The 16,447-nt window shown below is 34.7% G+C and overlaps 1 protein-coding gene across 1 annotated transcript; it reads left to right on the forward strand.

Annotated features, from left to right (window-relative positions):
* Positions 1–12,838: 12,838 nt before the first annotated feature.
* Positions 12,839–15,159, forward strand: LOC133697296 (BAHD acyltransferase At5g47980-like). The gene is made up of 2 exons (XM_062119774.1): positions 12,839–14,152; positions 14,725–15,159. The coding sequence occupies exons 1-2, from the start codon at positions 12,839–12,841 to the stop codon at positions 15,157–15,159; spliced, it is 1,749 nt and encodes a 582-aa protein (XP_061975758.1).
* The last annotated feature ends 1,288 nt before the right edge of the window (positions 15,160–16,447 follow it).

Raw genomic sequence — 16,447 nt, forward strand, 5'->3', positions numbered from 1 at the left:
TTCTAATGCCAATAAAAAAAATATATCTTACGTAGAAGTTTATAATCCTATATGTCGCGGTGCGCACGTGTCGAGCGACGACGGGTATGCCGCCTAAGATGTTGGTGAAAAGGAAAGAGGTTTTGAGTATAATCATAAAGTTATGATTATAGAAATCAAGAGTCGTCACCTAGTATTATGATTTCTAGGAAACATATGGTCTACGAGAGTCTGGGTAAGGGACTAATTGTGCAAGGGGAAGACGTTTCACCCCCAGTGCACCCTACCTAAGATAAACTGCATTGTTGTTTGATTATTTTTCTAGGTCATGTTTCTGTCTATTAATCTTTTCTAAGGTTCAAGGTAGATCTCGCTTCGTGAGATAGTCTCTACTTTGTTGAGTTAAATCCTAACTATTCTAAGAGCCAAACTTATTTATTTCTTGGATATAGCTAAGTCCCAGCATTCTGAAAAACAAAATAATTGTTATGAGTTTTTTTATATATATATTTTGCAAAACCCTGATGGATAATCATAAACTATTTACGATATCCATATTTGCATTTTTTTAAAAACATGATTTTTATATTTTAGAGAATATGCATGAAAAACCTTTTAGGATTTGGTTGTGTGCACGAAAACAAAATATTTTTTTTGTTTTTTAAATAGAAAATGTTTTTAATTTTTTTTGAATTTAAACAAAAAATTGAAGAAAATTTTTGTAGAAAACCAGGTATTTTAATATTGGATTTGTATCTTATAGTGTAAATATACAACTCAATATTATGCAAAATTGTTGGGAAAACATGCGAGAAAATAAAAAATATTTTGAAAGGACTCTTGGAAATTTTTGGATTTTTTGTTTTTTTTAAGTATTTTTTCTATTATATAATATCTTATTATTATTATTGTATGGGCTGGGCTCGACCCAACCATATAGGCTGGGCCCAGCTGGATTGGGTTAGGTCAACTACGACCCAACAGACCTGACATCTCTTTTTTATATATATTGGGTGTGCTGGACTCGACCCATGTTAGTGGCATTTTGCCATTTGCATGCAGAAAGTATTCTACATGCAAATGGTTATGAAGGAGTTATGGAGAAGAAAAAGGAGAGGAAGGCTTGCCTGGCTGAAGGAGAAAAGAGGTTGGCGGCGTTCCTAGTGGTACAAGAAAGACCGGCGTGTGGGTGGTGGCGACAATGGCGACGGTGGTTACGGTGGCGCAAAAGAGGCTAGCGGAGGGGGAGAAAAAAAACCGGGGAAATGTTGTTTTTCCCAACTTTGGCCTCTAATTTCTTGATGCTCAATGCATCAAATTCACCCATATTTATAAGGGGTGGAAGAGGGATATTGTTTATTTACTGATGCCAAATTGTGGCCTTTGATTCGACCCGGAAGGATCCTAATCATTGGTTCAAAGTTGTTACAAGGCCTGAAAAAGTTGGTAACTAAAGATTGGTCGGCTTGGCCATTTTGAAGCAATGTTGCGGTGGCTGTAGGGCCAGTTGGCCGACGAGACCTAGTCTAGGGTGTAGTACAATGTCAAGCCATTATAGTGGTGTATAGTCCAGTTTAGTTAAAAGATGAAGCATAAAATGCTCCTGAAAGGTAGCCAAGCGATCAACTTTTTCGGGTGACAAGTTAGAGGACAACAAGCAGTAACCAAACAACATGTCGTCTGGTCTTTTTTATATACATACAAAACAACGTAGTTTTTCAGTCTTAGGGTTTTAAATTCGAGGATTTGGTCAAAGTTTAATTTGGTTATTCAACTTCTGATTTCTTTTTAATTACACCCTCAAAGTTTAATAGAGTTTATCAACAGTATCATTTTAGCTGTCTAATTTTACGAAATGCCACCACAGATGAGCCGTTGAACAAAAATCAAGCTGTATAAAAAAAAAATCATAACAAATATGAACACTTGGGGATTAATTCACACCTTTTCTACCGGAGCACTTCAATCGGACGGGATAACTAACAAGAATATGGCACCTGGAGCAGAGCAAGCACAAATCTCCAATGCCTCGCGCCTAATGACAATAAAAACTTTACATTTACGTCACCAACACATGGTGGTGCTTCTTACAAATAAATTGGAATCAACATCAATGAATTGGCAACAGTCCATACAGCCCTTCAAACACAAAACTATTAGCATACAAGCACTTGGCATCTCTCCATGTGGCTGGAGAGAGCAGTCACACAGAGTGAATGAAAGACTTCCACATTATTGTGCAATTGCACTTGGATTCCGACTTCGGAGGCTTCACGCTGTCCATCTTCGGAGGATTTCACATTATCGTGCAATTGCACTTGGATTCTGTAGTTGTTTTAGAATAAAGAAAGAAGAAACAGAGTTGCTGCAGTAAAGAAAAATAGAAAATGAGAGCAATATATTTTGAAGGTGAAAACTGAATAATATTAACGTATGAAGCATTACAATTTAAAGCTTGATAAATAACAACCCACTAACATCATGGTCCTAAGATTACGTCATGATCACAATCATGGATAACAAAAGAAATAACTGAAAACAAAGAAATAGGAAGAGGTTTGAAATATTTCAAACCACTAAACAATGTTTATGACTCAAACAACAGCAGTTCTAAGCACGTTTTCTAACAGATTCCAACTTAGGAGGCTTCATAACGTCCATCTCGTTCGGAAGCCCAACATTACGCACCATAGATTCATTGGCATTCTCATCGTTCTCGGTCTCGTTGACAAGTGTTCTGGGCTGAATCCCAGAGGAGTGCTGGAAATAGAGTGTCCATTTTTTAAAGGAGAAAAGAGTAGGGCTTCACCTTGGAAGCGGATCGCTCTTTGTTGTGTCCCACAAGCTCTAGGTTTAGTGGAAATGCTCGACAAGGATTGGATGGATTTCTATGTGTGGACTCCTAATGGAAGCAGCAGGTCTGCGTTATATCAAGACGAGGCATAATGGATGCTCTGAAAACAGCACTTTCTGATCTCTGGATTAGTCATGTCCTGCCAGCAAAGGAGTTGTGCAGTAAAAGAGATAGCAGATCCCCTGAAAGAATTAGGATCATTGAAGCCCGAAGCCTGCACCTAGGCATGAATTGTATAGCATAGTTTATTAGCGGGCATCTTCAAAACTTTGCAGCTAGGACTTGATGAGCAGAGGCATTTCGCTACAGCTTGAATAGTTGAAAGTGTCTTTTTTTGTTATTTTTCACTTGCAATCATGAGAAAAGTCAAGTGTATATGATATTAAACAAACGATGACCCCTTTTTGGTGGTGTAGGTTGCGTTGCATCTTCTCCGATACTTTGAGTTCTTATTTGTCAGGATATCTAGAAGCAGAGTAATTGTTATTTTTAAAATGTTTTTTATTTAAAAATATATTAAAATAATATATCTTTTATTTTATATATCAGCATATTAAAATAATCTAAAAATATATAAAAAATAATTTCAACAACATGATTAGATGTAATAAATTGGCTATTGAGCAAAGAGATGATGTATGCAAATCCATAGCAAATATAGCACCAGGGAATCAAGATGGCTCCCCCTACCGAACTCTTTTATGTAAAATATATTAATTTGCCGGCCAGACCAAAGTTCGGGCGATTAAAAGCATCCAAATTCACTTATCAATACGCGTCCACGGCAACATATTGATCGGAGGCAGCTCACACAATTATTTTGCCGACAAATTAACATTGATTAGTAAATTTTGATGCTGGTTTCCTCGGTGAATTTATTTCGTTTGAGTCCTGATCAACAGCTCACACAAGTGTTCTTGAAGTTTCAGTGTCCATCCTGGGTTGATTTGAAAAATACGGATATAAAGTTTTATTTAAATTGGGTTTTAAATTGACAAAACCTAATTAATTATAATATATTAATCCGGTCGAAACACAATTGCATTAGTGTTAAAGAAAAAGGAAATAGCGAAACAATGTGATTTTAATATGAATAGTTAGTTCGAATATCTACTAGTCTACCCTATAAACCAAGTATTTAAAGGGATGTTTGAGAGTTTAGTATAAATTGCTTTTTAAATGGTTTTTATTAAAAAATTATTAAAATAATATTTTTTATTTTTAAAAAATTATTTTTAATATCAATAAATTAAAAATATTCAAAAATATAAAAAATAATTTTAAATTAAAAAAATATGATGCTTATACGTGATGACAATGAAATAAAGATACGTCACTATATCAAAGTTATACGCGCCACAATCCTCACGGGCAGCCTCTGTTAGCAAGGTAGGCATATACTTCCAAACCCGCCCCTCTCCAAACAGACCTTTCAATCGAAGTCAAACAATAAAAATTGTCGCCTGCTAACATTGTCAAACATCACGCCTGCTAACATTGTCAAACAATAAAAATCAATATGCTGGAGCATTAACTATTAATCAAGAGGTCCTGCTAGAGACATGAACAGTCATAGATAATTTTATTTTTTTTGTGCATTTTGACCCCTTTTCTTCCTTTGCTTATTGATTTTTTAAAAAAATTAGTCTTTATATGATGTGTTTATAGGGATTTAGAGTTGGTAATTTATTTTAATTTGTCTTTTATATTGTTATCACGATATCAAAAAAATATCTCAACATCGCGGTATGATCTACTTTTTGAAAAAGTTTAGTTAAATAAAAAATAATTTCTAAAAAAAACCAGGATATTAAAATTTATGGAGTTAAAGACCCGGTTTTCCAGTTAGGCGAGGCAATTCTGGTTGCCCCAGTTCACGGGTTTAGCGATGGCTTTTCTTTTTAATAATTGAACTTGATTATTTGATCATCTATTTTTTTTATAATATATGTTGCACGTGTGCGGCGTCTCAACGATTATCCTCCCAGATCAGGATAATCATGAATGATGTAGGTGGAAATGACAAGGAATTCTTGTCCTTTATTAGTAAAAAAAAGGGAATGAGAGTTGTCACCTAATATTTTGGTCACTATAAACCCTAATTGGTTTCAAGATCTGGAAAAGGGGACTGATTATATAAAAGCAAGGTATTAACACCCCTAGCACATCTTACCTGAGGTTTGCATTGTTTATTTGTCTGATATAAACTAAGAAAATGTTATGTTTTGTAACTGTTAGTCTACTTAAGGTTGAAGAAAAGTCTTTCTCAGTAAGGAGGTCCTTATCTTATTTGGTTAAAAATCTAATTGTTCTAATGCCGATAAAAAATAAAAATAAATTGTCTTTTTTATTTAATATCAAAAATATATCTTACGTATAAGTTCATAATCCTATATGTCGCGGGGCGCACGGCGTCGAGCGACGACGGGTCTACCGCCTGAGATGTTGGTGAAAAAGAAAGGGGTTTTGGGTATAATCATAAAGTTATGATTATAGAATTCAGGAATCGCCACCTAGTGTTATGATTACTAGGAAACCTATGGTCTACGAGAGTTTGGGTAAGAGACTAATTGTGTAAGGGGAAAATGTATCACCCCTAGTGCACCCTACATAGGGTAAGCTGCATTGTTGTTTGATTGTTTTTCTAGGTCACGTTTATGTCTATTGGTCTTTTCTAAGGTTCAAGATAAATCTCGCTTTGTGAGGTAGTCTCTGTCTTATTGAGTTAAATCATAACCATTCTAAGATCCAGACTTATTTATTTCTTGGATATAGCTATGTCCCCGCATTCTGAATAAAAAAATAATTATTATGAGTTTTTTTTATATTTTAGCCGAACCCTAATGGATAATCATAAACTGGTTACGATATCTATTTTTGAATTTTTTAAAACATGATAAAAATATAATTTTTATCTTTTAGAAAATATGCATGAAAAACCTTTTAGGATTTAGCTGTATGCGTGGAAAAAAAAACATTTTATTTTTTTTTAAATAGAAAATTGATTTAATTTTTTTTTAATTTTAAAAAATAAAAAAAGTTTTGTAGAAAACCAGATATTTTAATACTAGATTTGTATCTTAAAGTGTAAATATATAGCCTGGTATTATGTAAAATTATTGAAAAAATATGCGAGAAAATCAAAAATATTTTGGAAGGACTCTTGGAAATTTTAGGATTTTTTTTTTTTATTATTATTATATAATATATTTTTATTATTATTATTATTATATAGGCTGGGCCCGGCAAAGCCGGGTTGGGTCAACTATGACCCACCAGGCCTGGCATCTCTTTTTTTTCTTTTTCTTTTTTTACACTGGGTGAGCTGGACTAAGCCCAGCCATCTGGGTGGGCTGGAAACGGTTTAGCCCGGCACATGTTAGTGGCATTTTGCCATTTGCATGCAGAAAGTATTCTACATGCAAATGGTTATGGAGGAGTTTTGGAGAAGAAAAAAGAGAGGAAGGCTAGCCTAACTGAAGGAGAAAAGAGGCTAGCAGCGTTCCTGGTGGTTCAGGGAAGACCGTCGAGTGGTTGGTGGCAACAACGACGGCGAAGAGGCGGTGGTTACGGTGGCGCAAAAGAGCCTAGCGGAGGGTGAGAAAAAAAATGGGGAAATGTTGTTTTTTCCTAACTTTGGCCTCTAATTTCTTGATGCTCAATGCATCGAATTCACCCCTATTTATAAGGGGTGGAAAAGGAACATTGTTTCTTTACTGATACCAAATCTTGGCCTTTGATTCGACCCGAAAGGATCCTAACCGTTGGTTCAAAGTTGTTATCAAGTCCTGAAAAAGTTGGCAACTAAAGACTGGTTGGGGTAGCCATTTTAGAGCGATGTTGCGGTGAATATAGGGCCAGTTGGCCAACGAGACCTACTCTAGGGTGTAGTACAATGTCAGGCCATCATGGTGGTGTATTGTCCGGTTTAGTTAAGAGATACTGTATTAAATGCTCCTGAAAAGTAGCCACCCGATCAACTTTTTCGGGTAAGAAGTAAGAGGACAATGAGCACTACGAGACGACATGTCATCTGGTCCTTTTTTTGTTGCTAAAATAGCGTCGTTTTTCAGTCATAGGGTTTTAAATTCAGGGATTTGGTCAAAGTTTAATTTGGTCATTCGACTTCTGATTTCTTTTAATTACACTCTTAATTGGCTTCAAACTTTTAATTTTATGCAGTTTTACCCCTATCGAACTTTAACATCGCCCCCGCATTTCAGTGTCTTTTTCATTTTGTTCCTTGGTCTTGGATTTATGCAATATTACCCTTAATTGACCATTAAACTTTCAATTCTCTTCAATTTCACCCCCGATTTCAATCAATTGAGTCATCATAGTTCAACTCCTTTTGAAAAATGATCATTGGTCATGAATTTCTTCAATCTAACCCTTAATTGACCCTAAAGTTTTGATTTTGTAGCAATTTTACCCCTAATTTGAATCAATTGTCTGGATAAAAATTAAATTTGGTCTCCTAAAATTCTAATCTTCTTAATTAAACCCAAATTAAGCTCTCAAACTTAAATTTTCATGAGTTAAGCCCCTAATAAAATTAATTTGACCGATTTAAAGTATAATTAATTCCTTGCACCTAATTAAATCCTTTAATTGGACCCAAATTAATTCTTTAACATAATTAAACTTTTAATTTTGTCCATAATTAAATCAAATTGGCATATTAAAAACCTAATTATATCCCTAAACTTAATTTTTATACAGATTAGTTCAATAAGCATTTAATTTGACATTGAATTTGCTTTGTCTCTTCAGTCTTAGGTACAATGGGGTACAATTAAGCTCTCAATTCATCCAAAATTGAAGCTTGATCTTCCTCTATATTTGAAATCCACACAGCTTCCTCTCCAGTCTTCTTGTTATTATTATCTTTTTATTTTTTTATTTTGGAAAGAAAAAAGGGTAAAATTTAGGAAGTAAATCAAAACTAGGTTATGACAGTTGCCCCTCTCTTTACAATGTTTGCGATAGAAAGTCTCGTAACTTTAGATAGTAAGCTTTGTAAAGAAGAAAATAGAATGAGAGATAATAGACTCACCAGATCAAGAAATGGTTAATCCTTCTGAAAGTGTTTGATGTCAGGGCTAAAAAGCATACTCAAAGGAGAAAAAAAAAGATATGGCTAGAAAACGCATTACCTGAAGAACTGAGGCTCGAAGGCGCACTCAAGAAAAAAAATAGAGCTAGAAAGCGCACTATCTGAGAGATAAGGGTTAGAAAGTGCACCTAGTAAGAGATTGGGTTTGTAAAGAAAAAGATGATCTTTGAAGAAATGAAAGAATTTTTGGAGCAGTATAGTTGTACCATGCAACATGCCTAAAGATTTTTTAAATGATCAAATTCTCATGGGTGGCCTGCCCAAGTGAAGAATATAAAGATTTTTTCAAATAGTCTCATAGTAATGGGCGACTTCCTTAGGTGAAAAAATACAAAGATTTTTCAAAATGATCTCATTATAATGGGTGACCTATTCAAGTAGAAAAATATAAATATTTTTCAAAATAGTCTTATTCTAATGGGCGATCTGCCCAGGTGAAGAATACAAATGTTTTTTTCAAATGGTCTTACTATAATAGATGACCTGTCCAAGTGGAAAATGCAAGATTTTTCAAAGTGGTCTCATTGTAATGAATGACCTATCTAGGTGAAAAAATACAAAGATTTTTCAAAGTGGCCTCATTGTAGTGGTTGATCTGCCCATATGAAAGATGCGAAGATTTTTCAAAATGGTCTCATTGTTATGAGCGACCTGCCCACGTGAAAAATATGAAGATTTTTCAAAGTTGTCTCATTGTAATGGGTAACCTGCCCAGGTGAAAAATGCAAAGATTTTTCAAAGTGGTCTCATTATAATAGATGACATGCCCAAATGGAAAAATACAAAGATTTTTTAAAGTGGTCTCATTCTAATGGGTGACCTACCCAGGTGAAGAATTCGAAGATTTTTTAAAATGGTGTAATGGACAACGTGCCCAAATGGAAAAATGCAAGATTTTCAAAGTGATCTCATTATAACAAGCGACTTGCCAAAGTGAAAAATACAAAGATTTTTCAAAGTGGTCTCATTGTAATGGATAACTTGTCCAGATGGAAAAATGCAAGATTTTCAAAGTGGTCTCATTGTAACGGGCGACTTGCCCAGGTGAAAAGATTTTTCAGAGTGGTCTCATTGTAATGGGCGACCTGCCTAAGTAGAAAATGTGACTTACCTGGTGAAAGGATTAATCTAGAGGTGCCTTAAAGGGACGTCAAGATAAGACTTGAGGCACACTATTTAGGAGATGAGAGCTTAAAAGAACAATCACAGGGAAAAGAGATGGGGCTCAAAAGTGCACTATCTAAGAGATGAAGTCTTAAAGGCGTGCTTAAAATAAGAAGATAGGGTCTGAAGGTGTACTATCTAAGAGATGAGGGCTTAAAGGCATAAGAGATGAGATATAGAGATAGGCTAAAAAGTGCCCTATCAGAGGGATGAGGGCTAAAAAGCGCACTCAAAAGAAGAGAGATAAAGATAGGACTAGAAGATAGAGATGGGACTAGAAATCGCAATATCTGAGAAGCGAGGGCTAGAAAGTGCACTCCAAACAAATAGAGATAAGGTTAGGAAGCACACTATCTGGGATGTAAGGGCTCAAAGACGAGTTATAGGGTTAGAAAACATACTATTTGAAATGATTGAGACTCAAAGGCATATTTTAAAAGATAGGGTTGGTAAACTATAAACCCATTAAGGATTCTTTTCCTTAGATTCTCAACAATGACCTAATTGCAATGTATACTTACTTGAGAAATATAGGTCCCCTTTTCTTTATGGACTGCCTCTTTCTGAAGTTGGATCTCTATTAACTAGCTTCAATGAGTTTTTGTTTTTTGCTTACTCGAGTTATCACTTATGATCTTGATTTCTGAAAACAACAAATCTTTAGACTGTATCTGCATTACCCCCTACTTAAAGACTTGTATCTTCAGTTTTGTTCAACATCCTCTGTCTTCTTATAAAGGGAATCTTAGAGTCAGTCCTATTATGTTCATTGGATTGCTCCAGCCTGATCATATCCTCCAGTGTTCTGGGCTTTGAGTTTCTTTTTTTTTTAGGTATGAGGTTGTGTGAAAGAAAATTTGGTTATTTATAAGGATTGCTTTCTCAAAAAAAAAATTTGGAACTTCAAATATTTACACAACATTGTAATTAAACACAAATCATAACAAAAACAAAAAAAATAAAAACAAATCATCTAAATCTTAAAATGGACCTTTCAGAGGCTGAAGGTATCTTTATATTCAAAATTATTTCTTATCTTGGTTTTCATCACTCGTCAAGATCTTACTATTTTTAGTTTTATGTTTACGCATTTGTACATTTAAATTATAAGGGTTTCACATTTTTAAAGTATAAAATTACAAAAACTCAATTTTAAAAATCTTATTGTTTTCACATCGACATGCAAAAACATACATTAAGTCTCCAAAAGATGCCTAAAGGTTGTCGATGGACTTTAGGGCACACAATTATGAAGAACTAATTTCAACAAAAGTTATGATTTTCATAACAGCATGCTAAAACATACTTTGAAACCCCAAAATATATCTAAAATTGGTTGGTAGGCTTTCCAAAACAAAAAATTATGAAATATTTTTTTTAACAAAACTTATGCTTTTCATACAGACATGCCTTGAAGCCTTAGAGTGTTTCTAAAATTGACAATGGGCTTTCGAAAGCATAAAATTATAAAAAAAATCCAAATTCCAAAAAAATTATGGTTTGGACTCCAATATGAATAGGCTGAAAAAATTATGAATAGGAAGAGGGAATGTGTGAACTAGAGAGTTTTTTTATGTTTTTTTTATAATGAACTGCCCCCTTTTTTTATGAGTTAATCACCTTTTTCCAGGTGGAAGATTTTGTCTTCTTTCCCAATTAATTGGTCCAATAAGCAACCTAAATTCATCTTGATCCCTCGTTTTCTTCCTTTTTATTTTGGCATCTTTACCCAGATATTTTTTTTTTGTATTTTGATTTTTTAAAAAAAGACAATACCAACGTCGACTCAAATGAGAAAAATCAATAACTTTTAAAATGACACGTTAAAAGCTGAACATGTTGAAAAGAAATTTGAAATTTAAATCCCAATGTCGACTCAAATGAGAAAAATCAATAACTTTTTAAAAACGGAACATGTTGAAAAGAAATTTGAAATTTAAATCCTTTTGAGACGACGCTGAAAATAACGCAAATACATCAAGAATATATTTTTGATTTTTTTGTATGTTGAAAGTATTTAGAAAAACTAGGGTTCAAAAATTGGGTTACAACAATATAGTTAAAAAAATAGTTTCAGAAAAAAAACATGTTATTAAATTTTTGAAACTCCATGGGCCTATTGTCGAGTTTAGCGATTTTAATTATTATTTTTTTAAATTCATTTTTCTTATTTCATAATTCAGTATTGAGTTAATTGAGAATTAAGTTTCATAATTTATTTTGTTTTCTTTTTTCCAAAGTTATCATAGTCTTTAAAAAATGTCTCAGTATTGATTTGACACTCAATTTTACAATCGTTTATTTTTGTTATCATATAGTTAAATAAGAAATAGTTTAGAAAAAAAACAAGTTATTAATGTCAATGGAGTCCATTACCCGGTTTATGGGTTTGAAGTGTTGACCTGGGTTACCCGGTTCATGGGTTTAGTGAGTTTACCTATCAAACCCGATATGTTTGTTTTTTTAGTTTGTGGTCCTTTGATTTTTCTAATTGTTTTTTTTTATTTCATTCTTCTTCAATATAAAATGGTTGAGAAATGGAATTCATGGTTTATTTTTTTTTCTAATTTCTATAAGGTTATCATGATCTCAAATAAACGTCTTTTTTAGGATTAGTGCTTGATTTTGCAAGCATATAATTTTATCATAAAATTAAATAAAATTTTTTACAAAAACAACAAAGTTATTAAACCCATTGAAGTCCATGACTCAGGTCGTAGGGTGACCGCGGTTGATCCAATTTGGCATCGTCTTAATATTAAAAAATTATTGTCATTTTAAAGTATTTTTAAGAGATATGTCATGTTTTTACTGGTCATCCAAGTTATCTTTGGACCTTTTAAATTGAATGATTCATTTTGGATCAGTTTCCATGGAGTTTAATTTGAAATTAAAACTAGGCAAGGAGCTGAACTTGGCAGGTTTCAAGATCGAGTCACTTGATTGAATTTAATGATATTGTCAAAAAAATCTCTATATTTTTAATATTTTTTTAAAAATTTAGAACAAAATAATCCAACTTCCAGTAGAGTGAAAAGGAATATACTAATGATATATTGAAAAAAGACAAAAGAAGAAGAAAGAAGAATAATTATAATACATTTCATGACATAGTGTCATGAAGAGAGTATAAAAACTAGAGTTTTTGATCCATAAAATTACAACCCTACCATGGTAGGGAAATAAATAAAATTGTATGATATTTTATAAAAACTTAGTCTTAATTTTTTAAAAATAAACTAGACATTTTTATCTATGCTAGTTTTAGATCTAGAATATCTATAGAAAAGAATTCATAATTAAAATTTACTTAGCTAATATATTTCATTTAGTATTATAATTTATAAATAAATTAAAAGTCTAGAAAAAAAATTCAAATCCAACAAGATAAATAAATAACTTCCAAAACTTATTTAAAAGTTTTTTTTTATATTCAATTATCATGGAATTTTAACAAGGCAGATTTAAAAAAAAAAAACTTCTCGAAACTTAAAGACTTTAATATTATTAAGATATTGAAAGAAAGTGGCCCACGTTACATAAGACAGCATAGTCCAGTTGTATTTTTCCACTTGACTTATTCGTTTACTTTGATTAGTTGCTTTCGTTGCTATCACTCCGTTCTTACCAGGGGAGTTGTTATGTTAATTACTTAACACAAGTCTGGATTGAGGACTTATCTGTTAACCAGACTGGAAAATAGATAGCTAGCAGGATTATCCATCATGTCTGTGCCTCTGAGAATCGAGATCATGCAGAGAGAAACCATCAAACCATCCTCTCCAACGCCCCTTCACTTAAGAAGTCTCAAGCTCTCTCTTCTGGACCAATCCATGCCAGTAGGTCACATTCCCCTGCAGCTATTTTACCCCAGGAATGGAAACGACACAGATCACCTTGCCAAAGCCACGGAAAGGTCACTGCTACTAAAGACCTCACTGTCTGAAGCCTTGACTCATTTTTATCCATTCGCAGGCAGACTCAAAGACAATTTGTCCATTGAATGTGATGACCATGGGGCTGAATATATTGAGGCTCGAATCCATTGTATTCTCTCTGATATTCTCAAAAAGCCTGATACTGAAGTGCTAAAACAACTCCTTCCTGCAGCTATAAGTGAACCAGCCACGGCCAGGGATAGTCAATTAATTGTCCAAGCTAGTTTCTTTGATTGTGGTGGCTTGGCAATTGGCGTGAATCTTTCTCACAAGGTTGCAGATGCAGCCACGCTAACATCATTCATCAAGTGCTGGGCTGCAACCGCTCGCAGGTCGAGTACTGAGGTGGTGATCAGTCCAGTGTTCATGGGTGCTTCTATTTTCCCACAAATGGATTTACCAATCTCAATGCTTCCAGTATATTTGATTAAAGGAGAGTCTGTCATGAAAAGGTTTGTGTTTGAAGCTCCCAAAATTACTGCTCTCAAGGCTAAAGCCATCAGTGCAAGCGTGCCAGATCCAACACGGGTGGAATCTGTAACAGCGTTGATCTGGAAATGTGCGATGAGCGCATCAAGATCAAACTTGGGGGTTCCAAGAAAAGCTGTGTTGTCTCTTGGAGTGAATATTCGGAAGAGGCTTGTGCCAACCTTACCAGACAACTACGGTGGGAACTACGCAGGTAGTATATCAGCGCGGATAGAGGATCATGATGATTTAGAATTGCAAGGTATAGTGAGCCGTATAAGGAAAGATCTTATAGAGTTTGGTGAAAAATATGCTAAAATAACCCCAGGGGACGATATTTCGTTAGCAATTTGCAAGACGGTGGAAGAGTTTGGAAAGATGGCCATGAGCAAAGATATTGACTACTATAACTGCTCCAGTTGGTGTAGATTTGAACTTTATGATGCTGATTTCGGATGGGGAAAACCAAGATGGTTGAGTAATGTTTTAACTATAGAGCTGAAAAATCTTATGTGTTTGATCGACACAAGGGATGGTGATGGAATAGAAGCGTGTATAAGCTTGAGTCCAGAAGACATGGCCTTGTTCGAATCCAACAGGGAGCTGCTTGAATTTGCTTCTGCAAATCCTAGTGTATCAGTTTAGCTCAGATGGAAAGAAGATGTTTGCGAGGCTCAATGTGTGATGTAATGCGCTTGAATCATCGGTTCATTACATTACATTCTTTAGTTTGCTGGTGGTGAAATTTCTTTTCTTTTTCTTTTTTCTTGCTGTCTGGTCATAAAATTTTACATCAATGTAATAGAGTTTCTCAACAATATCATTTTAGCTGCTCTAATTTTACGAAATGCCACCACAGATGAGCCATTGAACAAAAATCAAGCTGTATTTTTAAAAAATCATAACAAATATGAACACTTGGGGGGTTTAATTCACACCTTTTCTATCGGAGCACTTGAATCGGACGGGATAACTAACAAGAATACAAGAATACGGCACCTGGAGCAGAGCAAACACAAATCTCCAATGCCTCGCGCCTCATGACAATAAAAACTTTGCATTTACGTCACCAACACATGGTGGTGCTTCTTACAAATAAATTGGAATCAACATAAATGAATTGGCAATAGTCCATAGAGCCCTTCAAACACAAAACTATTAGCATACAAGCACTTGGCATCTCTCCATGTGGCTGGAGAGAGTAGTCACACAGAGTGAATGAAAGACTTCCACATTATTGTGCAATTGCACTTGGATTCCGACTTCGGAGGCTTCATGCTGTCCATCTTCGGAGGATTTCACATTATCGTGCAATTGCACTTGGATTCCAACTTAGGAGGCTTCATAATGTCCATCTCGTTCGGAAGCCCAACATTACGCACCATAGATTCATTGGCATTCTCATCGTTCTCGGTCTAGTTGACAAGTGTTCTGGGCTGAATCCCAGAGGAGTGCTGGAAATAGAGTGTCCATTTTATAAAGGAGAAAATAGTAGGGCTTCACCTTGGAAGCGGATCCCTCTTTGTTGTGTCCCACAAGCTCAAGGTTTAGTGGAAAAGCTCGACAAGGATTGGATGGATTTCTATGTCTGGACTCCTAATGGAAGCAGTCTGTCTGCGTTATATCGAGACGAGGCATAAGGGATGCTCTGAAAACAGCACTTTCTGTTCTCTGGATTAATCCGCTGAAAGAATTAGGATCATTGAAGCCCGAAGCCTGCAACTAGGCATGAATTGTATAGCTATATAGTTTATTAGCGGGCAACTTCAAAACTGATGCAGCTAGGACTCTATGAGCTGAGGCATTTCGCTAGTTGAAAGTGTCCTTTTTTGTTATTTTTCACTTGCCGGCACGAGAAAAGTGAAATGTATCTGATATTAAACAAACCATGACCCCTTTTTCTTGTTGGTGGAGGAGGTTGCGTTGCATCTTCTCCACCACTCACTCTGACTGTTTTTTAGTTGAGTATTTAAAAATATGATAATAATTATTTTTTAAAGTATTTTTTAATTAAAAATATATTAATATATATTTTTTATTTTTTAAAAATAATTTTTGATAAACACATCAAAACTATCCGAAAACTTAAAAAAAATTAATCTTAAATAAAAAATAGAAAAATTTACAAACTTTACCTAACCCGGTTTGTAATGCAAAGCCAAAGAGAAACCATAAATTGGCTATCATTCATTACTCGAGCAAAGACATGATGCATGCAAATCCATGGCAAATATACAGTAATACGGAATCGAGATAGCTCCCTCCTACCTAACTCTTTTATGTAAAATATATTATTTTGCCAACAAATTAAGTAAATTTGGATGCTAGTTTCCTCGGGGAATTTTTTTTTTTGCTGAAGTCGAGAATAGATAAATATAAAAAAGAGAAAGCATGAACAGTGTGAGCAGAGCTTTAGCTTTAGCTACATAGATTGTAGCCAGGGCATCAGCCTAATTGTAGCCAGGGCATCAGCCTAGTTTCCTCGGGGAATTATTTATTTCGTTTCAGACCAACATGATACGAGATCCCAGAAATGAAGTTTCCCTGCAAAGAAAAGTCAAATATGGTTGTTTAAACACGACCTGGATTGATATGGCCAGTGTCACGGGGGTAATTTTTCGCAACGAAATTCAACCCGTGCGGCAGCCTAGTCCTTCACTAGACTCAGCCTTCTCTCGCCACTCCTACTCGTGTTTGCCTAGTAACTAAGCAAGCGGAATACACAAGCAAGAATAAGAATCAAAGTGCACAACAAGCTTTACAGGAACTCTTTCCCAACCTTTATTAATCTCATACACAAAGGAAACTATACACAAATCCGTATGTGTGCTATGCACAAAGATTACATGCTACACCAAGCTACCTCTAACTAGTGTTCTACATGTTCTTGCATGCTCCTACAGGCTGAACATTCCCACCCGAATGCTC

Source organism: Populus nigra, chromosome 6, assembly GCF_951802175.1.
Source record: "Populus nigra chromosome 6, ddPopNigr1.1, whole genome shotgun sequence".
Lineage (NCBI taxonomy): Eukaryota > Viridiplantae > Streptophyta > Magnoliopsida > Malpighiales > Salicaceae > Populus > Populus nigra.